This window comes from Lycium ferocissimum, chromosome 2 (genome assembly GCF_029784015.1).
Source record: "Lycium ferocissimum isolate CSIRO_LF1 chromosome 2, AGI_CSIRO_Lferr_CH_V1, whole genome shotgun sequence".
NCBI lineage: Eukaryota > Viridiplantae > Streptophyta > Magnoliopsida > Solanales > Solanaceae > Lycium > Lycium ferocissimum.
This window is the reverse complement of record NC_081343.1, coordinates 46,029,501-46,057,332: the sequence shown is the minus strand read 5'-3', so window position 1 is coordinate 46,057,332 and position 27,832 is coordinate 46,029,501. Positions and strand designations below refer to the sequence as shown.

Here is a 27,832-nt window from a genome sequence, read left to right as displayed (position 1 = left end):
AGTAGTACTAACCTAAATAAAAAAGCTAAAAAGTAGTAACTAAAAAGTAGTAACTAAATTACTAATAATTGAAACTAAGTCAACACAAATTATTAAAAAGAAAAAGAAAGAGATTAGAATAGAACGTGGGTCTGCTTGCTGATTAGAATAAGAGGATTTGTACCTCACGTGGCTGCTTCTGATGTCGTTGTCTATATTTAATTTTTTCTAAAAAAAAAATTGTGTAGTTACGGGGGTTCGATCCCGCATATTGAAGGGCAGATGTCTAGCCCATTCACCACTGGCACTACGGCATGCCTTTGTCATCAGGGTGCCACTTTAATATTTATCTATACATTATGTATATATACCTATATATATGTACTGTTTCGTCCGAAGCTTGCGGGTGGCGTGGCATCCCCACGCCACTGAGTAGATCCGCCCCTGATTTAATGTCGCAATAAAGAAGAAGAAAAAACATGTACCAAGGATTTAATTTTCATTAGAAGAGTTTGCAGAATCTGACCTCTTTTTATGCTTTCTATTGAGTCGAGGGTCTTTCGGAAAGCAAATGATTCTATCTTGGTAGGAGTAGTAGATGCGTCACAGACACTCTACCCTCTCCAGACCCTACATTGTGGGATTCCACTGGGTTGTTGTAGAAGAGTTTGCAGAAATATAACTTGATAAAACTTCTAATTTGTTTCTCCTGTTGATAATTATCAAGGCGGATAATTTACTTAACGTTTTAAATATTTGATGAGATTCAATTACCATTTTCGTCTTGAAAAAGGTAGCTGATAAATGAGAGAATCTTTAGTGCAGTTGTTGGACTACGACAGGTTGCCAAATCACGTATGATTGACATTTGACCAATGCATTTACTAAGAAATTGGAATTTTGCCGTGGACTTCATCAATGTAACTAGGCACAACTTTTCTTCCGCTACGAAGATGGCTATATTTTCGCCTATCAGTTTGTCAAAGCCACAAAACTAGGTAAGCGTTTGGACATGCGATTTTATTTATGATTTCATCTCATGAGATGAAATTTTAAATTATTCAAAAAGATATGATTTGGAATTTAAAATCATAATTTTAAAAAATATAAATGTAAAATTTGACCTATACGTTTATATTTTGTAAAAAAAAATTCATAAGTTGGTAGATATATTTACCAACCATTTGTACTAAATATTAATCTGCAAGTTGGTAAAATATATTTACCAATCATGTTTACCATGTAGGAGGATTATATTAAAGAGTAGTTACATTACTATTCATGTTAAAGTTTCCTTTTTATTGAACTAATGTTTGATCAATTGACGTTATATTTTTTAAAAACGCTTCTAGTAGCGTATTAATTTGATTATGAACTATGATTTACTCATTTGATAAGATTGTATAAAAATTGGGAAAATTTGATGGTTTTCACAACTTGTGGGGTTTTTATGTTTATAAAAAAAAAACTGCAACTTAAGAAATCCAAATTGCATGTCCAAACATGATTTCATCTCATGAGATGAAAGCATGTCCAAACGGCTCCTAAGTTGACCATATTTCTGAGGTTTTTTAATTTATTTTTATTTTATTTATGTATTTATAACCTAAGTGTCTGAATCAGCTTACGTACATCTCAAACTAAATAGTCGTTTGGCCATGAAAATCAAATAGTTTTCACTTTATTTGGAATTTTGAAGTTGTAGTTGAAGATGGAGTTGTGTTGGTATGATTTTTGCAAAGAATATTTGGTTGTTTGATTGTATTGAAAGTGAAAAAAATAAAAACAAGGCCTTAGGTGTTTTCCAAATTTCAAATACAACTTCAACTTGTATTTAGAATTTTCATGGTGATTTCGAAATAAATTGAAAAAACATTTCAGAAAAAAGTGAAAAATTCTCACGGCCAAATGGGTCCTTATTGTTTTTATGTCGAAGTTCGATAATTATTCATTTGTTATCTCATTGATAACTTATAAGAGTGGGTACTTTGTAAGAATTCTTCAAAATATACTAAAAGTTAGCCCCAAAAAAAAAAAAAAAAAAAACTTTGTCATGCTTATTATACTAGATTATTCACACACCATAATGGATATATACCTGTGAGGGTAGTTTAGTCGGAGGTTTTGGAGAAAATAATATTGGTATAGCTTTAATATTATTAATCTCTTGTTTGGTAGTGTTTGTTTTCAACATATGTATAATCAATACATCTATTAGTTATACACCCTATTCAGTACTATCGTTATACAAGCAAACCATGACATTGAAAATATCAATACTATTTTTATTCTAATAAACCTTATTCAGCAGTGTATAGAAGTTATGCAATGCATGTTATTTAATACAACAAATCAGTAGATAAAAAATATAGCTTAAGCAATCCCGACATTACTAATACACCCCATTCAATAAGCCATTAATACTTAAAGGAAACATGATTTTTTTTCCTTTATGGAATTTGATAGGCTTCAGGTACACTTACTACTGAATGGACAAATGTAGCACTAGTTGGTAATGGCTAAAATTATTGCAGTTGCGTGTGTTGATTTCTATTCTTTAGGCTGCGTTTTTAAGGACATTGAATTAAAATTATTGCCTTATATGTACGTGCTTATTTGCTTCATGCTTACTTTTATATGGTAAGAAATAAATGTAGACTCGTCACTGTCTGGACGTTCTGAGTACCAGAAGAGATGTATAATGCAAGAAATGATCATCCATCTATTCCACTTTATTGGCATTATTTTCTTAATTAGTGGAAAAAAATGATATAGTTTATATATATAAAGAATTAATTCTAAATTTCTTATTTTACTTTTAAAGACATATTTTATAGCCACGAAAATTTAAGGTGTGTTTTAGAGTACCATTGTGATACCCTAGTTTAGGAGAAAATCTCATATCGGCATAACACAGGAGAGGTGCTGGATATATAAATAAGCATGTCTTACCTCCTAGTGACACGTTTTAAAGCCGTGCGGGCCTAGGTCCAAAGCGGACAATATCACTAGTGAGCTGGGCTATTACAAGATGGTATCAGAGCCACCCATGTGTCAGCCTTGTCGATGGTGAGCTAGAGTTCAACTGAGATTGGGCAAATCCCGAGTAAGCGAGACAAACCTTAGTGCTGAGTCTAGGCAAATTCCATGCGGAGGGGCAAACCTTAGCAAGGACGCTGAATTCATAAGAGGGTGTGTATGTGACACCCCAGCTTAGGAGGAAAGTCCAATATCGGCGTAATACAGGAGAGGTGCTAGTATTTAAGTAAGCATGCCTTACCTCCTAGTGATGTGTTTTAAAGCCGTGCGGACCTAGGCTCAAAGCGGACAATATCACTAGTGGGCTGGACTATTACAGATAGTTGGTTCGCTCGGTTACATATAGTCAGACATCGGGTGTCGTGTTATGTCCAGGCCCAAGTTCGGGGCGTGACAAAGCTTGGCATCAAATTTATCACTCCATAAATCCGGATTAGGTGTGAATTTGTTAAATAGGTGTTAACGTGACATTTTAGCCATATGAAGTCCCATCGGGAAGAGTTTGGGTGTAAATAGTTATTTTGGAATCAAGACGGATAATGAGGTGCATAAGGTTCGATAGAATCAACTTAGTTTATGGAAGCTCTATATTTCAGGATAATTTGGTGAAAACTTAAAACATAAAAGTTGTATCCCTTTGAAATACCTTTCCAACGATATATTGTTGATCCCAAACGGAGCTCTGTACAAAAAGTTATACCTATTTTACTGAAGTGCGCTCAACAGGGGCCAAAGCTAGCTGGGCGCTCACTGAGCGAGGGCCAAAACGAGGTTAGAGCTCACCCTGGAGCTAGCTCAGTGAGGGGTGAGCTCTCTTTGGAGGGTAATTCTCCCTAGGCCTATAAAAGCGACCCTTAGATGATTTTATGTCATTTTTGACGTTCCAACTTCGTTCTAAAGCCTTAAGCAGCCGTTTCTCTCCTCTCCTCATCCTCCAATGTCAAGGTAAGACTGCTCTAACAATTCCTAAGCAATTCTAACATTAATTCATGATTAGTAACATGATTCTTCAACCAAAACATAGGATTTCCAAGGTAAATCCTTCTCAAGCGATTCAAAGCTAGAGTTTTGGTTCTCTTCGAGAAGCAGTTTAGTTTGTTAGATTGGAGCGATTACAGGTATGTAGGCTAACTATGTACGTGTGGGAATGTTATTAATCTTCCCCACCCCTCGTCCTTCATGATTATTACGAATTACATCAGAAATAGAGATTATGCGCTAGTTCATGAAAAGTTCAGAACTTTCATCCTTTAAGAATATAGTTTCGTAGTTGTTCATGATTATCATTCGGAATATTGTGAACTCAGTACGTAATCAGTATAGACTTGTGTTTGATACCCATGAGTCTCAGTCTAAAATACTCAGCACGTTTATAAATAGTTAAAGCTTTAAGTCTCATAATCAGTCCATGAATACATGTCTCAGTAAGTCTTTGTTTAGTATGTCAGTATTGTACTTTTCAGCGTGATTCTTAGTTCTTAACACCTGTGTTTTGGGCCTAAGACCACAATTATGTATACGTATACTTGAGCCTGAGGCCACCGATTTGTGCACATATATTGGGCCTGAGGCCACAGATTTTGATCTCAGTTAAACAGGTGATTCTCCATTTAAAACAGGAAGTATTCTTATCTTTACTTATTTGTTCACTTCAGTTATCGGTTATCAGCTATCAGTTTCAGATTATATATACATGTTTATTGATTTGGGCTACCCTTTACCGAGCACCGCACTTACAGTTCTTTCATTCAGTTGTTTTACATACCAGTACAATTTAAATGCACTGACGTCCCTTTTGCCCGGGGCCTACATTTCACAATGCAGGTATTGATTTACAAGATAATGGATCGACTCGCTTGGATTCTCGTATCAGCTGCTCGGTGAGCCCCAGTTCTTTTAGCGCATTTTCTTTATTACAATCATGTTTTCAGTATTTTAGACAGACATGTATGCCGAGGCCTTATCCCAATAAACAGTCAGTATTTTCAGGTTTCTTCAGAGGCTTCATAGACTAGAGTAGTAGTCATTCAGAGTCGCTTTTTTTTTTTTTTATGTTAGCCATGATTGGAAACTTTGTTATGTTCAGAGTTTGCTCAGTATTTCCGCATTCAGTGATTTATACGGTCAAACTTTTAGTATATCATCAGCATGTGTTGGTTTTATTTCCGCATTCAGTACGTTTTGTTATCACATGTTGATTCAGCTAGTCAGTTGGTTCGCTTGGTCACATGTAGTCAAGCACCGGGTGCAGTGTTACGTCCAGGCCCAAATTCAGGGCGTGACAACCATAAATTTCAAAATTTCTTCTTTTTATCATAAATTTTATGTCCAATTTAATTATGCCACATAACTTCAAACTGATGCAGTCTTATGAGGGAATTATAAAAGGAGAAGATCATTTAATTATGGATAGAGGGAATAATAGTTTCCCATGATATGACTGTTTTCTTATTCTCTTTCCCAATCCTTTTAATATCTCTCCTCAGATACATCCTATAAGCTGAAATTTTTAAAGATTCATCATTTGACCAAGTAAATGGTCGTACCGAAATTAGCACATTAAATTAAATATTACATTTCAAAATATTAAAAAAGTAGACAATGTTTTCCTTTCTCTCTTTTCTTTTCTCTGACAAGGGAAACTTATTGGAGGTTTATCTCTTTAATCACAAGGTTAGTACTGAGCTGAAAACTTGTAAAAAAATTATGAATGAGAAATGAGCTAAAAAATTTCTTGTGTATTACTCCTCTATACAGTGCACGTATATATAGCTAATACATCTTTTGAATGTGTAGAATGATTTTCCCACTTTACTCTTTCACATTTTCATTTTCTTATGTTGACCGGACAGATCAAGAAACATGAACCAAAACTTCAACCTTTACCAAAATCCTTTTCCGGTGAAGTAGTCTCCTCAATAATTCTAATACCCCCCCCCCCCCTTCAAATTGGAAGGGGAGGAACGAACACCCAATTTGCCTAAAAGAAGATGGTGAGAAGTACCATGAAAGGGGCTTAGTGAAGAGATCGGCGACCTGAGAAGATGATGGAAGAAAAGAAAGAGAGATTAAGCCAGCAAGGTATTGTTGTCGGACGAAATGACAATCTAAGTCAACATGCTTTGTCCATTCATGAAAGACCAGGTTTTTAGCGATGTGCATTGCCGCCTGGCTGTCAGAGTGAAGAGAAATAGAGAGTGACGGAGGAAGATTGAGATCGAAAAAAAGACGCACAAGAAAAGTTAACTCGGCAACCACCCGACGCATCGATCTATACTCAGCCTCGGCGGAGGACAGTGAAAGAGAAGGTTGTTTCTTCGATTTCCAAGAAATGGACTCCCACCGAGGCTAATGTACAATCCACTTACAGATCTGCGGGAATCTGGGCAGGTTGCCCAATCGGAATCGCACAAAGCTAATAAAGTGAAAGATGGAGAAGAAGTGAGAAAAATCCCTAAACCAAGGTCAAGAAGAAGATATCGAAGAACTTGATGTGTAGCATCGAGATGGGCTTGATGGGGAGATTGCATGTACTGACTTAAATGTTGGACGGAGAAGGCGATATCGGGTCTGGTGTGGGTCAAGAAGTTGAGTTGCCCAATTAAACGGCGATAAATGGTTGGGTCTGAGAGTGGAGAACCCATGTTAACTTGTAAGTTATGAGTAGGATCCAAAGGAGAAGGGGCAGGCTTGAGATTATGACAATCATATTCAGAAAAGAGTTCCAAGGAAAATTTCCTCTGATTGAGGATTAATCCTTGAGGTTCGCGAATGACTTCAATGCCCAAGAAATAATGTATGTCACCCAAATCCTTGATTTTAAATTCTGAGTCCAAAAATAGCTTCAAAGTCTTTAATTCTTCTGGGTTGTTGCTAGTGAGTAAAATATCGTCAATATAGACGGCCAAAATAGGAATTGATGATCCATGAACTTTGTAAAACAATGAATAATCGTTTAAAGAATGGGTAAAACCTTTGAAACGCAAAGCGGCAATCAATTGCGAACACCATTGTCTCGAGGCTTGTTTCAAGCCATAGAGAGACTTCTTTAATCGACATACCTGAGTTGGATCAACAACTTTTAATCCTGCTGGGAATTTCATACATACCTCTTCGTCTAACTCACCATGTAGAAATGCGTTATTAACATCAAGCTGATAAAGACCCCAATTTTTCTTAACTGCAATGGCTAGAACACATCTAATAGTAGTAATCTTTACCACAGGACTAAAAGTTTCTGTAAAATCAACTCCAGCTTGTTGTATATCACCTCGAACCACCAACCGTGCCTTAAGTCTTTCAACAATCCCATTTGAGTTCAATTTGACTTTGTAAACCCATTTTGAAAGAAGAGCTCTTTTTCCAGGAGGCAAAGTGACTACTTCCCAAGTGTCATTGTTGATCAAAGCCTCTAATTATTTTGTCATGGCATCCTGCCAGCCTGGATAAAGGATGGCTTGGGAAAAAGTAGTTGGTTCTATGATTTGTGACAGTGTAGTAATGTATTCTTGGTTAGCACTAGATAATGCAGAAAATGCAAAAGGAGAAGCAAATGAGGAAGAGGAAAAACAAACATCATAGACATTAGAAAAAAGCACACTATTGCAAATGTAATCTTCTAAATAAGCAGGAGTCTTGACTGACCTAGTAGATTGTCTTAAGACAATAGGATTGGGAGCAAGTGAGACTAGAACATTTGGAAACTCAATAGGAGTAGGAGGGTCTGGTGAAAGATGGGAATTAGAGTTAGATAAGGAATGAGGAGTACTAATAGGCACAGATGTATTGGGTGAAGAAGCAGGTGAGTCAATAGGAGTGTTTGAATGAACTGATGGGGACTCAGGATCAGTAGGTGAACCAATAGTAGTTTTGGAATTAACTGATGGGGAAACATCATCAGTAAGAAATGAGTTTAATGGAGGAGGAAAAGGATTTTGGTAAAGGTTGAAGTTTTGGTTCATGTTTCTTAATATGTCCGGTCAACATAGGAAAATGAAAATGTGAAAGAGTAAAGTGGGAAAGTGGAAAAATCATATTACACATTCAAAAGATGTATTTAGCTATATATACGTGCACTGTACAGAGGAGTAATACACAAGAAAAATTTCAACTCATTTCTCATTCATAATTTTTTTACAAGTTTTCAGATATATCTCTAGATAAAGAGTTTAGTAACCAGGAAATTACCATGTTGTTGGGTCTACACCAAGCACTTCTGAGATCAGAACCTATTTCTAGTTCTGCAGTGGATCCATCGATAAAACCTGCCTTGTTCTTTGCGAAAAGCTATCCACATAGCTCTTTTCCAACCCCCATAACTTTTGCCATCAAAAACTATATTAACCAACAGTGTACCAGGTGAATTTGAGGGTGATATGAAAAAGGGATGTAAGGCATTGATAACCTCTTTTGAAGCAGTATCCGCAACTAGAAGGGGAACTAGAGTCCCAGCAGTTGTTTCAACATTATCTCCTATTGTAGGAAGAAATTGAAGCTAAGGAAAATAATGAACGAAGAAGAGAGAGCTGAGATTGGATCTCAAAGCTCTGATACCATGAAAACTTGTAAAAAAATTATGAATGAGAAATGAGCTGAAATTTTTCTTGTGTATTACTCCTCTGTACAGTGCACGTATATATAGCTAAATACATCTTTTGAATGTGTAGAATGATTTTCCCACTTTACTCTTTCACATTTTCATTTTCCTATGTTGGCCGAACAGATCAAGAAACATGAACCAAAACTTCAACCTTTACCAAAATCCTTTTCCGGTGAAGTAGTCTCCTCAATAATTCCAACATAAGCTAACATGACTAGAAGTAAACGATAACAGGAAAATTGTTGCGTGTAAGACATTTTCAGGTTTGTTAACACCAACTCTCTTTTTAAACTTTTGTTTAATGAAGTCAACCCATTAGAATTTAGGATCGGATCTCTGTTGTTTGTATAAAATATGAAAGAAAGGGTTAAAGGGAAAATTAACTATAAGTGGAGTTAATTAATTAGTAACTTGCAAAGACTACAGTTAAATTATATTATGCTTATCATACAATTCCTAAAACATTTTAATTCTTTGATCCTTATTATATGTCGCTTTAGCCCAAAAAAAAAAAAAAAAAGTTTGGTCCAGATTGTCACTTTAATTAGAAACTAAGAATGCGTTAATTTTTTTTTTTTTTTTCGATTCCACCTTGCAACTCAAAGAAGATATATAACCATTAGTTGAAAGAGAAATGATAATTAGTCAAATATATCTTATGATATAGAGCAATCAATTAATTTTTTTAATAGGTGTACCATAAATCAGAAATATAAAAAAATCACACGAAGTATAAATTTAAATCTTTACATATCACAATCAGTGTTTTAAAAGGTGGGGGCGTGAGGCGAGGTGTTTTACTTAGCACGGGGCGAGGCGTAAGCCCCATGAATCTTAAATTTTTTAATTTATTATATAATAAAATAATATAATAATATAAGTATTATAAAAAATACATTAATAATTAATAAAAATTAAAAAGATGATTGAAGAAACTCATAAAAAATAAAACTTCTAACCTGATTTTACAAGCATAAGTAATGCAACGATATAAAAGCTATTGTGAGATGCAAATAAACTATAATATCTTAACTTTTAAACAATTAAAAAATCACAATTTCTTAAAATATATTACTATCATACTATGTAATTTACTTCAATAAATTTTATCAATATTTTTACAAAAACATCACTCTTCATGAATAGAAACAAAATTAATTTCAAATAGTGAAATATATGCTAATTCTGAGACATATGACAAAAACATGAAGACCAATGACAAGTGAAGATGTAAAATTCAGCTATATATTTCTAAAAAAAAATATTAAGTGATATTCACTCACACGGTATTTTCAAACAGTAAATATGCAATACTATTGCTTGTTTTTTTGAGTTACACTCTGCCTTTTTTATTTCTATGGATGAAAAAACTACTAAGCATTATTCATTTAGTAAAGAATTATGAGGGTCAACAATGTTAACTAAAGAATTTGACACATAATTGTGTAAGAACTGTTAGGCGAGCCCCGAGCGTTGGGCGTTAGGAGTGTTTAGGGCGTACAATCGGGCGCTTAGGGCGTAAGCCTCACAGAACTAAGCCACACATAAGCCTCGATGTGTTTTGCTAGTGCCCGGCCCCGGGACAAGCCCCGAGACGATTCCCAAAAGGTAACCCGGGGCGAGTCCCAAAACTGGCTTTTAAAACACTGATCACAATTTAGTACTCTTGTTATTGTTGTTTATTAGTAGTATTTTTTAATTATTTGAGTTAAATCCCCACTTGGTTGGCTAGCTACCAACCGGAATTTCCAAGGAGTGAGGTGCATAAATTGCGGCATACAACAGCGTTTTCAGTTCAATCTCAAAACAAAAATGAGAAAAAATAAACATTATACTTTAATTAGTTGATATCTTATTTTCTTTCCTTCTCCTTTCTCCCCCACTTCTTTCTATTTCCCTAACTTACTTGTCACTTTCCTCCTTTTTGCTTTCTGTTTTGGTTTTATGATCTTTAGAAACTTTATACAGTATGAATGTTTGCGTACAGAGATGAGACTCTTTTGTCTCGGTTGTTCTTTCAACCTTTTCTTTCATACTACTATTTCAGGTATTTAAGAAGATAAAGCAAAGGCACCACTACGCCAGTCGCCAGGTGTAAGTATGAGCTCTCACCAGTCACCACTAATAAGTTCCGCCCAAACCAATAATTAAAAGAGCATTTGCGTAATAATACAAAATAACTTGTTAATTAATTACCCTTTGGTCAAGATTTGAAAGATCTTGTGTTAGATATATTCCTTTTATTATTATTTACATAGTATTAGGGTTTGAATCCGGGTGTGCCATCAGAATTCGGGTTTGAAGCTCTTACCTTACCAACAAGCCGATAGTTGATAGCTGTTGGTCACGACTACTATCAAAAAGCTCACATGAAGATGAATATTTCACATGGAGGAGTGTGCATCGCTCGGGAAATGGAGTATGGGGCTTAATTAATTAGTATTTGTCTTTCATCTCATCAGTATAAAAGTTGAAGTACAGAGGAAAGCTAAGCTATCAAGATAAAACTAGGCAAATCAAGAAAAATGAAGTTATTAATTTATAAAATATTACTTTTTTTTCTTCGAAAAGTGCTTATTTTAAAAAGTTAATGTGTTCAGGTAAGAAAAAAAAAAAAAAAATATATATATATATATATATATATATTGTCAATAGCAGCAAAAGCTATTTCAGAATCTGAAAAAATAGCGGTTCCCCATAAGCATTTTTAGACTTTCGCCAAGCTCTAATTAATGCTCTAATATTTGTCAAATTCTTTGATTAGCATAACACGAATTGTTACTTTCCAAAAATACTTTTTTGAAAAACACTTGTGACAAAAAACACTTTTCAAAATAAACTATTTTTAGAAGTTTGTCCAAATAGACTATACGTATGAGAGCTACTAACTCACTAAGGCTTCATCTGTTTCCATTAAGATTAAGACGTCTGAATCTGAATACACATCTGAATATTAAGATGTGCATTAAGATTTAGGGTTCTAAATCTGAATACACATCTGAAATATTAAGATATTATCTCTGGATCTGAACACTGAATGATTAAGACTGTTTATTTTCGATATCTGAATGTAGATAATTTATCATTTTAAACATATTCAGTATAATATTCAAATAAAATTAGGAATTAAACATTATATGACTAAAATATTACAAAAATCTCATTACAGTAAAATAAAATTATTTTTTGATAGAAAACAATATTTCGAAGATATAAATGTATATTTTATCTTTGACCAATATTTTGAACGATCTGAAATCAGTATAAAAAATTATTTTAACAAGGTGACGTGAATTTTTAAATGCTGAAAACTAGTTTTTCTCAAGAAATTGCTTGCATATGCTTTCACCCTAAAAAAAAAAAATGAAACTGCATCTGCATTCATTATCGTTTTTAACCTGGAACTGCATATGCATTCATAATCCTTTTTAAACTGCATATGCAATTATCCCTCTAAAAACACCTTTTGATAATTGTGGACATAGATATTAATATAAGAAGCTTGCACGAACACCAAGCCTTAAATGGGCGAACTATAAATATTATTCATATAAGATTTATATGTATCGGTTTTTTCCAATCCCATTTTAATTTAATGTAGATTTACCAGTACATAGTATAAATAAATTAAACCTTCTTTTGTAGAAATATTCATGTTCTTCTAGTGCTTAATAATCATCAAATGGGTAAAGATTTTAGAACCTTACTAGTTTAAGAGGAAAATAAATTGGTTGTTGACGGATAGTTGGAGAGGGAAGAGTGAAATTGTTTTTTTGCACAAAGGAAGAAGACCAGCGTGAAAGTTTGGCTGGAAAAAAAATATATTTTAAGAGTCTAAATTGTGTTAAGGCTTTGTTACAGATCTGATTCATTCAGACCCATTAAGAACTTCTAAAAGAGACAAAACAAACATTTTTTTGAGTGGATTGCCCTTCTTTTGGGGTGGTCTTTAAATTTTGCCCCTCATATTTGTGATCTTTAAATTTTGCCCCCCATATTGCTGGTCTTTAATTTTTGCCCTTCGCGTTGCAACCTTGAGCTTCGCGCAGAAATCATGAGGTTCTGGGTTCGAACCGCCGCTCAAGCATAAATTAAAAAAAAATCGCAAGACAAGGTTTGGATCGCGTGTATGCCGGACCCGGCATACACTTGTTAAGGAATAACCAAAGTTGTGTCGGACCCGGCATACTCATGCTTTATAGGCAGACTTAGCATAAGTATGCCGGGTACGGATAACTTTGGTTATTCTCACAATGTATGCGGTCCCAAGACATACTTATGGCGAACTTTTAGTTAAGCCTTAACTAAAAGTCTTTTCCTAGTTATGCTTTATGGGTCAGACTTTTAATTAAAACATAACTAAAAGTATGCCCCATAAGGCATAACTTTTCCTTAAGACATAGACTTTGCCTTATAAGGCAAACTTTTAGTTATGCCTTAAGGAAAAATTTCGCCTTATGGGGCATACTTTTAGTTATGCCTTATGGGACAGACTTTTAGTTAAGGCATAACTAAAAGTATGCCCCTAAGGCGGAACTTTTCCTTAAGGCATAAACTTTACCTTATAAGGCGAAACTTATAGTTATGCCGGGTCCGACATAACTTTAGTTATTCCTTAAAGAAAAGTTCCGCCTTATGGGGCATACTTTTAGTTATGTCTTATGGGGCACACTTTTAGTTAAGGCGTAATGAAAAGTTTACCTTGAAAAGTAAAAAAAATATATATATGCCTCAAGGCAAAGTCTGCCCCCATCGACAGACTTTTGGTTAAACATAACTAAAATTTTACCCGTGGGGGCATAGCGAAATTTAAACTCTGCCTTGCGATTTTTTTCTAAAATTTTTTTGACTAAGTGGGGGTTCGAACCTGGAACCCATGGGTTTTAGCCGAAGGGCAAAATTTAAAGACCACCCCAAAAGAAGGGCAATTTTGCGAATTGCCCCAAAACAAATGCACTTAATGGACTGGATCTGAATGATTAAGATTCAGACCCAAAGAACAAACACACTTAACCACTGAGATCTGAATGATTAAGATTCAGACCTCCATTAAGTGCAAACAAATGAGTCCTAAGCAAGCTTCCTATATCTTCCACCGTTGAGGCGGACGGTTCGAACTCATCAATAAGATAAAATTTCCGTTCCCCCTCCCCTAATATAATAAAAAAACTTAAAAGAAAAGTATGAGAGTAAAGAACATAAAAAAAGGATAGTATGATGATCAGATTATTATCTAGTTTTTACTGCATGCAATCCAGATATGAACTCAGAATTTAAATTTCATAAATTCAGGAGAATTTATGTTAATACTATAATTATTTTGCAGTTAAATAAATTTGGGCAAAAACTACTGAGTTTACATCAATTCATAATCACCATTGTAAATCCGCCCTGATGCAACTTCTAGAAATATTATTTGACTATCCAACTCAAACCAGATCGTTTTTGTCTTCGAATGATTGCACAGAATAAAGCTTCCTTTTGATCGTCTTTTTTAAATCTACGTTGTTTTCTTTTTCCTCTCTTGACAGCTAGTGTTCACACATCGTTTTGATTTCAGGTATTGGCTGTAGATAAATCTACATTGGTCGTAGTGTCTGCTAAATGATTAAAAAAGCAGACCCCATAGCCTTTATTTAATAAAAGGACTTTTATCCAAGGAAAAGGCAGATGAATATATGATTCCATTACATAAAGAATAAGTGGCTTTCCGTTGTATAATGTTCTATGTGTTGGGAGGATTTTATTGGACTATATGCTTGACGTTTTTATTAATGTGGACATGCATGCAATTCTATTAAGTATATAGATAAAATACATATATTTCATACGTAAAGCAGATCCATCAGCGTTTAATTATTGATAGGTTCTTTTTTTCGTACAGAATTCCAAATTGGCCACATTAAAAGCATATTTGTTATTAAGTGAAAGGATAATTGTACTTTATATTGAAGAAAATCACAAGCTTGTTAGCGAGTTCCTTGCTTTTTTAAAGAAGATATTATTCTCAATTTGCGTAAGAATAATTACTTTTTTCGTGTTTCTATTTTCTTCTTTGTTCAAAAGTTTCTATTATATATTGAGAAAAGCATTTTTTTTAATTTCCTTTCTTCATATTTTCTGTCACTGTGAACTTGTTTTCCAAGATGAGGAAATGAAAACAATTGGATTGCTCTTATTTCTAGCACTTACTCCTACTACTTACTATTACTCTCTAACCCAACTTATTTATATACTTTTGCATGTCAATAATTTTGACCAATATTCAGAATTGAAACAGATATTGATCCACTTATAATATTTGAAAACAATTTTTTTGATACTTAGAAAGATTGTGAAATGTAGTATATACTTAAAGTAGTAAAATTATTACTTAGACGGTTGACACTAAAGAAAGTGAAATTTGACAACAATTTTAAATAGATGGAGTTTATCTTTAACTGATCAAATATTTTAAGATCATTTGTATATTAGCATTTGAAGGGAATGTTATTGGTAGACAACTGGATTACACTTCAAACACGACGAAGGATATTGGGAATTCGATTGATTTTCAATAAGTTCATATTAATTAGATAAAAGAAATTAAAACATAATAGAAAAATTACACTTTTAAGAAGAGAGCTGAGTTGCTCTGGTCAAAAGGCTCAAAGCACAATTTGTATTTTGTAATAGGAAATCAATTATTGTTGTACGTTGTAAGGTGCTTTGTCCACATATTGATGTTACTTGTATACTATTCCATATTTCTCGAGAATCTATATCTATATAATTATATAAAGCGGGGACATAGATCAGGTGACGTGACACTCTCCTAAGCAAGAATTGCTATTTATCTAATTTTCAAGATTTTTGCATTAGTTCCCTTAATTTCCAATTTTTACAAATCGAAAGTGAATATTCGGCTTCACTAATGTGACTGTTGGTTGTCCTAATAAATTGACATTTCGGTTGTCTAGCCACCTTTCCAAACCATGTTAATTATTATGGTAATTTATTATTCTCTTAACTCTTAAATGGTTATACCACTCACTAAAAAAAACTCTCGAACGCCAAAAACGTTTGGCTTTTCACTTTCTCCATTGTTAAGACGTGCAGAGGGTATCACATATATGGGGAATTACAGAATATCTACAAGCCAATCTTCGGAAACATCATTGATTATACGCCAGTGTTATTAAAACGTGCAAATTGTGATTGATTGAATAATTCAACAAGATATCAATAAGAGCCCATTCGTTTCCTCCTTATTTTGACTACATATTTTAATGGTGACTTACGATTAGTTTCAACATATTCTTCATTCGCATAATAATGTGGCATAGTTCTTTGACCAAGGTTTCCTCTCTTCTGACCTTTTCTCCTCCTTTTTAGGCGGATTCATGATTTAAATTCTACAGGGTTCAATCTTAAGATTTTTAGTATTGAACGCATTATATTTTTAAAGTTATGGGCTCATAATTAATATTCAATACAATTTTAATAATTTTTTACACATAAATTTATACTTCGCGTCGAAAGTTAGGGATTCAATTGAACCCCAATTACCATGCTAGATATGCCGGGATTTCTTCTTTTCTCTCAATTCACTCCAATTTTCTCCTTTTTTGGGCCTTTTTCTAGTTTCCCCTCATTTATTTGCCGTGTTAAAATGCTGAACAAATATTTCTTTAAATGACACTAAAGTGTAGTGAAACCATATACTCCTATATAAGTGTTTCTTGGGATCCGTCTGACCCACATTTTCTTTCCTCATCTGCTTCTAAATTTTCTTTATCTTCTTTTTGAGTTTTTGGTGGTAATGTTTTTCTTAAGGACTAATATGATGGAGGTAATATTTGTTCGCTGAATTTTGTTTGGCTGGAATCTGCATTACTTAAAATTTTACTAAGGAAAAGAGGTACACACTCCCAAATTTGAGAGACTAAAGTTATCAAAGTGTCAAAATGGTACAGGAATAGTATTTGCAGAAAGAAACAAATTTTGAATTTCACATCAAATTAGAAGGAAAAAGAACAAGAGATTTATTTTATGATTCGAGAGGAAAGAGCTTTGGAAACAAAGTGACCGGTTTGAAAGAAAGATTTACGTACAAGGGCAAAAATAATTTGGTGCTATCATTGTTTCATTCTGCTTTCTTTTTTAATTATTTTTCCTTCTTCAGGTTTCGTTTTTTTAATTACAAAAATAGGAGAAACCATGGGAAAAGAAAATTTTAACTATCTTTTTGTTTTTTAATTTTATTTTTTATTATCTCTCATTTTGTCTACATATGCAGCAATTTCGATTTTTCCCTCTTCTCTTATTAAAAGTATTAACATAGTAATCGCCAAATTAAATTAAATTAAATCAAAATAGGTTTATACCGTAACTGACAAATTATGTTACTAAAAGAGGTATCCTAATGTCAGCTCTGCCATTGTTTTAGTGGTTATCACCTTATTTCTTTTCTCACATTCTTAATTAGCTCTTGGTTTATGCACAATGATATTTGTTGTATTCATTGTTTTTGCGAAATTGGCTATATGACGAGGTCGAAGTTAATCTCAAAAATTGTTTATTCTTGAGATTTTATTAATAATTTTAGTACTGTATAGTAGATGAAAAGGTTATTTCTATATTGACTAAATTTATAAAAAAAAAACAATTGAAAATTTGACTAAATTTTCTACTTATCGCGATTAATATCACTAGTATATATATATATATAAAAGGGAGACATAGACCCGGTGATGTGGCGCTTGCTATGACCAGTAAATGCATTTTTATTTTTTCTCAATGTTTTGGCTTTTCTCCTATTTATATAATTATGTGTTATTGGAAAAAAAATCCCAAAAATCACTTTAAAAAAAAAAAAAGACACTTCCCCTCAATTGTAGCTTTCTTCCAATATAAAGGCTGAAACGTTGCTTCCATTGAAATAACGCTGCCAGTTCAAAAGCAATACGAACGTCTCGTCTCTTCACATTCTAACTTTCTTCGATCAACACCCATAATTTCCCACCAACATGAGATAACATCAAGAGTCAATCTACTAGGCACAAGAGACATTCCTTAGAGGAGAGTTTAAACAACTTTTAACAGGGAGAGAATTAGGCATTTGAGCGGAAAAAAGTTTGATTTTGGACTGTGATTGAAGTAAAGAACACAAAAAAGTTGATTTGTGTACTATTACAGCAAAGTAGAAATGAATTTTGTGAAGATGAATAAACAAAATGGTGAGGATTTAAATAACGTGCAAATTTGGAGCAGCTATGAAAACAAGTTTTGCTTACCAACTCAAATCAAAGAATATACAGACATCCAGCATAAAATAAATTTATTTCTTCTTGCTTCTCTTTCACTTTGCAAAATTATGAATTTTTACTATTTGTTCTAAATCGGTGTAAGTCTCATGAATAAATAGCATCTTTCAGATGAATTTGTCTGGATTATTTGTGTTTGATATTTATAAAAAAATCATGCATTTAAGTGTTCTGGTCTCTTTTTTTTTTTTAAAAAAAGGGATTTGTCTCATTGTATAGAAATACATGATTTTTGCTTTTTATTGTAATCATTTCTTGAGCAGTTGCATATGAGAAGGTTTGTGTTAAATTTTTTATGCATCTGATTTAGGGTCTGACATTTAGTGCCAATGAAAAAGAGTGAATTAATTGTATTCAAACAGTTTTAGCCTACAATAAACTCATTTTTATTATCAGTTGAACTCATAGTTTACATAGACAGTGAGAATATGAGCGCATTCTAAATAGTTTTACATATCAAAAGATTCAGAGTTGCATTAGCGCGGTTAATTTTGATTTTACCCAAGTTTACAAAAGCTTGAAACTTAAAACCATGTTTAGAATGGTTGCTCAAGATTCTTTTAGAGATGGACATTCTTAGATGAATTCTATGTGGTACTTAATTATGTTCTGATCCTGCTTTCTTATTATAATAAATGATAGTTTGATTTATTAAAGGTAGGATATAATTTATGTAACTGGTTTAGTAATTACAAGTACTGAAATTGACTGCGGATGTAATTCGTGATAACCAGAAAAACATACTTCTTACCAAGCATCTCCTAACTAAAGAAAATAATATCTATTGTTACCTGTCAACACTTTTTATTACTAATCAAAAAATGTGTATTTCATTTTTATGGATTGTTATGTGCTCAATATACACCTATGAAGAATTCTGATGTTTTTATGTATATGGTGGTTAGAAGTCATAAGATGCTTTTTATGCAAAATTAAGTAGCGTAAGAACTAATCTATGACTTCATACACTTGAGTATGAAGTAGCGTATGAATTAATCTAAATACATACATACTTTTCCATAAAAGAGTGTATTAGTGTCTAAACTATTATCTAAATCCGTTAATGACATGCTTATTATTTTTTGTAGACAAACTTATATATGATAATTTTACTAGTTTCTAATATAATTTCGATCACTTTAATTTAACACGTGCGTTCTAAATTATACTCTTAATTAATGTATTTGCTCACCGAATGTCCGATGTTAAGACGAACGAAGTGCATACTTTCCAAGTACTTATGAATAATTTTGTTAAAACTAACAATTGTCTAATAATTATAGTACTTGGTACCATTTGCTTTTACCCATAGTATCGGATCAACTTGTAGCACATTGAACTTGATACAAATATCATAACATATTTAAAATTATAAAATTTTAAGTTTCTTTGTTGAAATTAGACATTAAACACGGATAAATAAGATGAAAGTTTAAAGTATTTTGAGATTAGACGTAGGTAGGTGTGCAATTAACAGAAGTGAAAAAGAAAAAAAAAAGGTTGAAGGAGAAGAATATGTAATCAACTAAGTTACTGGTCCTTTTAGAATTGGGAACACCAAAAAACCCTTTTCTTCTTTACTGTAAAGCTCTGAAAACTTGCCTCCCCTAAATTGCCCACAGAATTCATCCCTGGTAATTACAGGTAAATTTTGGGGATATGCTTTTATAATATGGTTCCAATTGCTTCTTATTAAATCGTAAATATGCAATTTTAGCATAGGGCTTATGGGGTTTATTTTGCTACTCTTAGTTGGGTTCTTGGATCCTGTTGAATTTTTTTTCTTCTTTTACTATAATTTATGACGATTATTATTAGATTCTGAACTCGATTCAAGATTTTATCTTCTTTTTTTCCCGCTACTGTTGATCGTGAATTTGTTAGGTTGCCTTTTTTTCTTTTTGTAATAAAATTCATTAAGCTATGGCTTTGAGTAACCTAATTTCATCCTGGTAAATATATGATAGTTTTCTGCTAGATTGGCTAAAGAATGTAAAGGGTTCATTTATATATTTGTGATGATGACCATGGGACTTTCATAATGGAGGTCTCAGATTCGAAACCCCCTGCCTACGACACGAGGGGATTTGCCTTCTGGGTCGAGCTCGTCGCACGGGGATTGCCTAGTGCGGGTTATCTCTCCTGAGTGATTTGCGGGCTATTGCACAGGAGCGGGGTTTATCCTGTGCACACCCGAAGAGTAGCGGCTGTGGTTCCCTTGTCATAAAAAAAATATTTGTGATCACGAGTGGGGTTTTGAAATGGTTATGTTAAATAATGATGCACATTGGAGGAAGAAGGTTGCTAGTGTTTTCTCGAAAAGAAAACAGAGAGAACTTAGTGAAAGTGAGTTTAGAATGGATTTATCACATCTATTCTAAATTAGAGTTCGTGTTTTTGCAACATGTGTTCTTCCAAATCTTCAGATATAACTAATGGAGTTTAGATCACCCTAAATAACTGTCTAGCTTCAAATTTGCTTAGCACTTATGTGCAATACTCTTTTTGGCTTGAGTTCAATTCCTTTTTAGGTTTTGTTTTTTTCTTAAATCTGGAGTCATTCAAGACTAAGTTTGCAACGAAAATTTGAAGTCGTCTTATTGAAACGCATCTTATCAAAAAATCACTCTTCTGTTCAAACAGTTCTTGCAACTTACAAATTTACATGTAATCCTTGTCCGACGTTCTTCTGGTTATGGTAGGAGACTTATGGCATGGCTGGGCATTGTAAAGTCCATCATTTTGACGGTCTATACCTGAAGTTTTAGTTTTTGAGTCTAAGGTCAAAATCGGTGATACCAACCAGAATTGATGATAAGATGTTCTTGAAAGAAATAAATCCTCAAAAAAACTGTCACCTTGGTACCTATACTCTCGTCTTGAAGTAGAGTATAATGGAATTATCTTGCTTAATTAAAACAGTAAAATGTATGGAGAAGGAGGAACAAATGAAGGCCAAATCTTTGGACATGGACAGAGATTCTTCAGCATGACCCTGTATCCAGTTTTGCAAAAGCTCTGTAGAATGGGAAAAAAATGATGTTTTGTGTGTCCAGTTTGTTTAAAAAATTAGTGATGCACCATAGTGTATCGGTGCTCTGTATATTGAGATGTCTGGAACAATATTTCCTATATCATTCATTTGGTTCTTATTAGTTGATAGAACTACCTCGTCTATTTTTCCCCTCTATTATATCTTTGAGAGTATTAGACATTGATACTGTTGGTAAGTGGTTTTTATGTTACTGTGGGATTTATTTATTGTTAGTTTGGTGCTTAGTGTTTGGAGGGCGTCATCTGTGCTTCTCTCTTAACTGTCTGATGCTATTTCAGATGCTTTCTTTTTTTTGGTTTTCCCTTGAGACATTTCCACTCCACTGCTAGATAGTTCAATGCATAATTTTCACATTGGCATTATTCTCGTCCGGATTTTATTCTACTAATCGGACCTGTGTGTTAATTCCTGAGTGGGTCCTCCTACCTCCCGCACCATCAACATCCCGAAGATATTGTGGATGATAACAAGAACTTAATGGGATATTACCTCAGGCTGCATTCAGGAATTACTTATTTTCTTTTCAGGGTTCTTTTGTTTTTGTGTGTGTGATAGGTGGGGGAGATTGCATGAGTTAGAATCTAGTGACCGAACAAAAGAACCCCAAAAAGTAAACCAAAATCTGGTTGGATGATTATTTACCAACTCGATTCACGACCTTACTTCAACCGGGCTGACTGAGCTAATATTTTCAGCTGCCTCGGATTATGAGGATTTAGCAAATGGCTTTCTGTGTTCATCTTTTGTGAGGCTAGCATAAGTTTTTATTTTTATTTAATGTTAAGTTTTTAATGTGATAAAGGTGAGGCTATCATAAGTTACGGTTCCTAAATCTTATAAACAGAGACAACATAGTCTTGAGTAGACAGACCTATGTTTTATGATCAGCAAACAACATCCATTTCAATGAAATATGTCAATGTGTTCTTTGAGACTCTGCTTTGGTTCTCTACTAGAATCTGAAAACCCAAATGACTTTTCTTCTGAGGTGCTGCTTTGCCATTGTTGCACCCTTCTGATATCAATAGCTACTTATCCTTGCAGATCAAATATAGAGATATGCAAGACCAGAGAGGACTTGAGGAAGCTTCAGCTTCTAAATTGCGGAAAAAGAAAACATCACAACAAAAGGCTCCAGTGTTGCAAAAAGAAGGGAATAAGGCAAAAAGGATACAAGATTTGCATGCACTGTCAGTTCAAAATGGACTAAAACCCACCAAAAGAGTCCCATCGAACGGAGTTTCCCCATTATTCCAATATGCCGAGAAATCAACGCCTGAGTTCTCGACAGATACTTCCACTTCTGGAAATGAATATCGGGCATTGAGGAGAAAGTATCTATTGCTGGAGGAAGAAAGTTTTGCTCTTGGTAAAGAATTGAGAGAAGCCGAAGATGAGATTAATGCCCTTGAAGATGAGAAGTTAACACTCCTTGATGAACTTGTTGTGTTAGAAGGCCTAGTTGATCCTTGCCAGCGATTATGATGGTTTAAATCTGTGTTTCAGTAAATTGGGATATATATATATAGATTGTGTACAACAATCCAAGTTCTGTTAGCATAAAGTTGAGATGTTATAGTGGAGGTGGTAATGACGCGTTATATAACATCGATTAGTCGTTTATTGCGCGATTATTAGTCTATAGTTCCTCCCAACCCACTCCCAAATCATGTTTTCAAGTTCTCTTTCTGGATCAGACACTGTTCAAGTTCTGTTACTGGATCTTACTCCCTCAAACTGCTGCGGAGTCTCATTATTGATTTGATTCAGATCATTGTTGGGCATGTTGGATCAGTTGAAAGTCTAAGACTTGTACCAAGTGTCAGAAGAAAAAAAAAGGTTTTTGTTTGTTTCATGGGTTTAGTAATACCAACATGATAAGATATTCCATTAATGAACGAACTACTAGTAAAGATAGAAGCAGAGACACGGAGATGCCAATCATAATGCAAAATTACTAGACAAGTAAAAGAGTTTTGCTGTATAAATGAGAAGTTGCGTAAACTAAGGCTGCATCGATAATAACTCCAAACTAGGGCAAACGGAATAAAGAATTACACTAGTTATTTGTATTCTACTACTAATTACAAGTATTCTACTATGAATTTTGTGTTGGCTTCATGCAATTATCAAGTGTGATACTGAATCTTTACTCCTGCTCCATAAATTTGTCACTTCACATTTTCCTTAGCTACTGCAACCATTTTCAGCTGCTACTGGTTGTAATATCTGTTACTTCCTTTTTAACCAAATAAATAGCTTTTCAGCTCAACTATACCATCATACCCATGTTGGAATGCGCTACTCTGACAACAAGTGGAGATGTTACCCATGTTCTTTTGTTCCTCCATGACAAGGACCCAAAGACATATCCCTGTGTAGGTGCAGCCACTTTGAAAGTCACTGTGAAATTCATTTTCTGGTAATATCTTGTGAAGGCTAATCTTCGGGGCACCACAGTAACATTGACACCCTTAGGTGCAAATATAACTGCCCTGTAAATGCTTCTTGCTTTCCCCACATTTGTGACAGTTCGCGATGCTGAATATTTGTTTCTGAGGTCTGGTACTGTGATGGAGGGATAATTTAGTTCATTTGGTGATGCAAAGGTTTGATTACACGTTCTGTTGTCCCTCGTTATTAGATGCAAAGATTTCTCATCATAACCTAGTGAACAAAGAAATGCTCTGTAATCTGCTGGCTGTGCATCATATATAAGACCAGGATCCAGGACTTTAGCGGGGTTCACAAAGCCAGAACCAAAGTCAAATGGATCAGCCCTCTCCCCTTCAGGATCTACTATTATGGGTTTGTGATGCATATCTGACAGTTTGGCTGCATTAACATTCATGACATTAGATTATTATGTAAAAGTTGACCTCACTTTTATACACACAAACAGTTTTTAAGATACAAAGCTCAAACAAAACCTGAAACAACTTTTAAGATATAAAGCTCAAACAAAACCATGAGTAGTTTTTAAGATAATTTGCTCAAAAAAAACCAAATCTGTATATGTTACCCCCTCACCCTTTTCTTTCTTTAATTAAAGCAAATCTCAGACGCACCTATAGCTTCCTATATATCACCCTTTAAACCAATGCAAGCAGATGAAATGGCAGATTCTAAATGCATTAACGGGTTGAATAAAATAGTTAGACTATGTAAAGCATCCATTTTACCAGTGGTCATGATGGCTGATTTGATTGCCGAGGGAGACCATGATGGATGCACAGCTTTTATCAAGGCAACAACTCCTGTTATGTGGGGGCAAGACATGGAAGTTCCAGAGAGTATGTTGAAGTTCAACCTAGAAACTGCTGGAGACCATGCTGCCAGGATATTTAACCCAGGAGCTGCAATATCAGGCTACAAGGCAAAATCAGCAGGGAAATTACTTACAAGAAAAAGTGAATCCTCAAGTAAAGTAGGAACCAAAGAGATTCAAAGTAAAAAAGAACTAATCTACAACCACATTGAAAATCCTGGAAGTAAATCTCAGGATGCACCATAAAACCTTGTTGGTCTAGATGATAAAAGCAAAGAGGGTTCGATGTTGAAACGAGCAGTTGAAAGACAAGTCTCTAAAAAACTTGATACTATTTTAAGCACACAAATTACCTTCAAAATTTCTGGTGTTAGAGAATTAGGACCTCTTGAAGAAAATGCAGTTACTCGAGGAGCAGGTTGAGCTCCCAAAACAGTTTTAGCAGAGAGAATCTTTGCCGTAGGGTGGCTGTTGATGTAAAAGAGATGTGAAATAGGATGAGATGATTGCTCATAACATCATAGACTAATACAACTAATATCAACAGTCACTAAGAAAGAAATGAACCGTGTATTATTAATGTAAGCTAGGATCTTGTTTCCAATCCTTTTTCCAACAGTAGCTGCTGGAATGGAAAAGGGGATGGCCACACCCTTGTCTGCTTCATCAATAAGGATCATCCCAACTCCACCAGCTTTTTTAACTATCATGCTTTTTTCCAGCTTCGACTCACTTGAGCTTCCAGCATGTCGACACACAAGAACCTTCCCTTTGGCCTTAGTTCTATTCAAAGAACTATCTAAGCAATAACTAGTGGAAAAGAGAGGAAGGGAAAAGTACTTTAATATAATTGTCAATGCATACATATCTATATTTAACAAACAGCGAAGTACCTTCTGCTTCACCTGGATTGATAGGGAGTGAAGTATCCCCCATAAGCTTCAGAAGCAGGTATGATTCTTGCAGATGTATTCATTTGAGATAAGCTAAGACTTTCACCCTTCCAAATATCCGGAACTTAATGAGGAGATAGAAATCAAATAGTACTTAATATGTAAAACTAATTGAAAAGTGGGATTCCGCACCTTGAGTCGAACTCTATTTCCTAGCATAATATCAGATGTAAAATCTCTGTCAGTTGAACTAGCTGCAACTGTGACCATCCAGGGAGCTAAATTTGTGGCTGAACCAGAGGTTCCTTCATTTCCAGCTGAAGCCACCACGAGTATCCCACGGCTAACAGCATGAAATGACCCCACAGAAATAGCATCATTGAAATAATCTCCTTGGGGAGAAGCAGGGCCCAAAGATAGAGAAATTACATGAACCCCATCTCTAATTGCATCATCAAATGCAGCCAACAAATCAACATCATAGCAACCAGAACTCCAACAGGTTTTGTAAACCGCTATCCTGGCCATTGGGGCACCACCTCTAGCTCCTCCAGATGCCAAACCTTTGTAATTCATATTAGCTACGTAACGACCTGCAGCAGTCGAAGCTGTATGACTTCCATGACCAGTACTGTCTCTGGCAGACTTGAACATGGCCTTTCCATTATCTTCTTCAGCTACATAGCCACTCATATAATATCTAGCCCCAATTATTTTCCTATATAAGACAAAATTATTCTTATTGCACTTTTCATCCATCAATATAACAAAACAATAAACTGCAAGAAATGGTTGGCAAATAAAAGAAAACCTGTTGCATATTGAGGCATTGAATGCTTCCCCTGATTGACATTGTCCTTTCCATCCAGCTGGCACTGGGGGCATATTGGTGTCACTAAAACTTGGAGACTCAGGCCAAATTCCTGTTTCAGTAAACACCTTAAGAGCTTAACCTCAAAGATTCAATTAGTTTGAAAAACAAGGGAAAGAAGAAAACTGGGGACCAGGTTGAAGATAAACTGATAGTGGCACTTATCTCAAATTACACTCACAAACAGTTCAACAAATGCAAAGAAGAAGGTGGACAGTTGCATAAACTTGGGCTAAAGAAAATCTATGCAAACATATCCCATCATTCGAAAATGATTGAAACAAGAATTGATTGATTGATGAGTAGATGAAAAGGAAACAGAGTACTAAAGGAACTACTTTCCCCAGTTCAACCATATGTACCTAAAATGACAAACTTAGCACTTTTTCAAAGTCATGTTATTGTACTCTTTAAAAGAAAAGTAACAGAGACAAGAGCCTTTTACGTGACAATACAATAAATGAAGGCACCATCTAGGTTGGTTCCATCTAATAGTACTAAATGGTCATATCTTCACCTAACTGGAAAAAGATTGCTGCAATTAAGATTACGTAAAGCTAGAGGAACAGAGAAATTAATTACCTGTATCAATGAAACCAATGATTACATTAACTTGGTTCTTGGTAGAAAAACCTGGGATTTCCATTGTTTCATCATCACTAAGCCCCATAAAATCCCATGAATGAGTTGTATGCAGGTTCCTCTTAGTATTAGGAAAAACAGATACCACTCCAGGCATTTCTGTTTTGTTTCAACGTTAAAGACAAACTTCTTAATTACTATTTATTCATTTTTCTGTAATATAGTAAAGGAAAAACATTTGGCAAAGGCTTACCGGATATTTCAGAAGCCTGTGTTTCAGTCAACTTTGCTGCAAAGCCTTTAAAACCATGCCTATAACTGTATACATGTGAAGTCTTGGCTTGTTCAACGCTGTAAAAGTTACCACTTCAGTCTTTTGCCAAAACCAACAAGTGTAAAACAGAAAAGAACCAGATAAAAAGGGGAAAACAAATTCATAGCTATAAGTAACAAGGACTTACTTTCCTCTATGAATAGCAGTCAGCATTTGATGGTTTTGCCTCAAAATTTCATCTGGATGTTCATCATTATCTTTGCTTCCCATGTACACCACATATAACTGGAAGGGAAAAGAAAACAAGAACACAACTTTTCCAACTATTCATCATTTTCAAAACATCATTCAAATATACATCCTCAATAACAGCAAATAAAAACCCATATCCACATAAAGTTCATAAAGACTACAGAGCCAAGTTTACCTTTGAAGACAAGCAAAGGCTAATTTCTCCAAGAAAAACACAAAGATACAGTAAAAGAAGAGCCTTTTTTGAAACACCCATCTCCTATTTTGTAGTACGAGGCTAGTAAAAGAATGTGTAATCTACTACAAGCAAAAAAAAGATGAGGTTTTTATAGCAGGACAAGACACTCAGAGTATGAGAAAAGAAATGATTTGAAATAAAGAAGAGAGAGAGAAAAAGAGAGAGAGATAATTCAGTGTCACGGGTATAATGTGGCAGTACACCAGTATATTTCTTTCTGTTACACAAAATTAGTAGTACTAGTATTTGGTATAGCGTAAAACTGTATCCAAGAATTTGATGGGTATAATCATGCCAGTACAAAGTTCTGGTAAGCGGGATAAGGCGAATATTCTAGAATTAAGTTTGTAATAAATTTTATACTTTATTCGGTAGAAAGTGTAAATTTATCTTATTATTTTATTCCACCTCATAGGTTGGATAAATTAGTTTAGAAATAATAATCTCAAAACTATAATTTCGAGATAACTTAGTCCA

The 27,832-nt window shown here is 34.3% G+C and overlaps 2 protein-coding genes across 2 annotated transcripts; one reads left to right on the top strand and one right to left on the bottom strand.

Annotated features, from left to right (window-relative positions):
* Window positions 1–19,426: 19,426 nt before the first annotated feature.
* Window positions 19,427–22,751, top strand: LOC132040332 (uncharacterized). Its single transcript, XM_059430974.1, has 2 exons — window positions 19,427–19,566; window positions 22,022–22,751. The coding sequence occupies exon 2, from the start codon at window positions 22,037–22,039 to the stop codon at window positions 22,460–22,462; it is 426 nt and encodes a 141-aa protein (XP_059286957.1). The 5' UTR covers window positions 19,427–19,566; window positions 22,022–22,036; the 3' UTR covers window positions 22,463–22,751.
* A 135-nt stretch (window positions 22,752–22,886) lies between these two features.
* Window positions 22,887–27,555, bottom strand: LOC132040321 (subtilisin-like serine-protease S). The gene is made up of 11 exons (XM_059430965.1): window positions 27,293–27,555; window positions 27,053–27,150; window positions 26,845–26,942; window positions 26,592–26,750; window positions 25,950–26,061; window positions 25,331–25,856; window positions 25,151–25,245; window positions 24,813–25,055; window positions 24,599–24,713; window positions 24,160–24,346; window positions 22,887–23,812 (listed from the first exon to the last, which is right to left on the bottom strand). Exons 1-11 carry the CDS (start codon window positions 27,371–27,373, stop codon window positions 23,250–23,252), a joined length of 2,277 nt encoding a protein of 758 aa, XP_059286948.1. The 5' UTR covers window positions 27,374–27,555; the 3' UTR covers window positions 22,887–23,249.
* Between the last annotated feature and the right edge of the window lie 277 nt (window positions 27,556–27,832).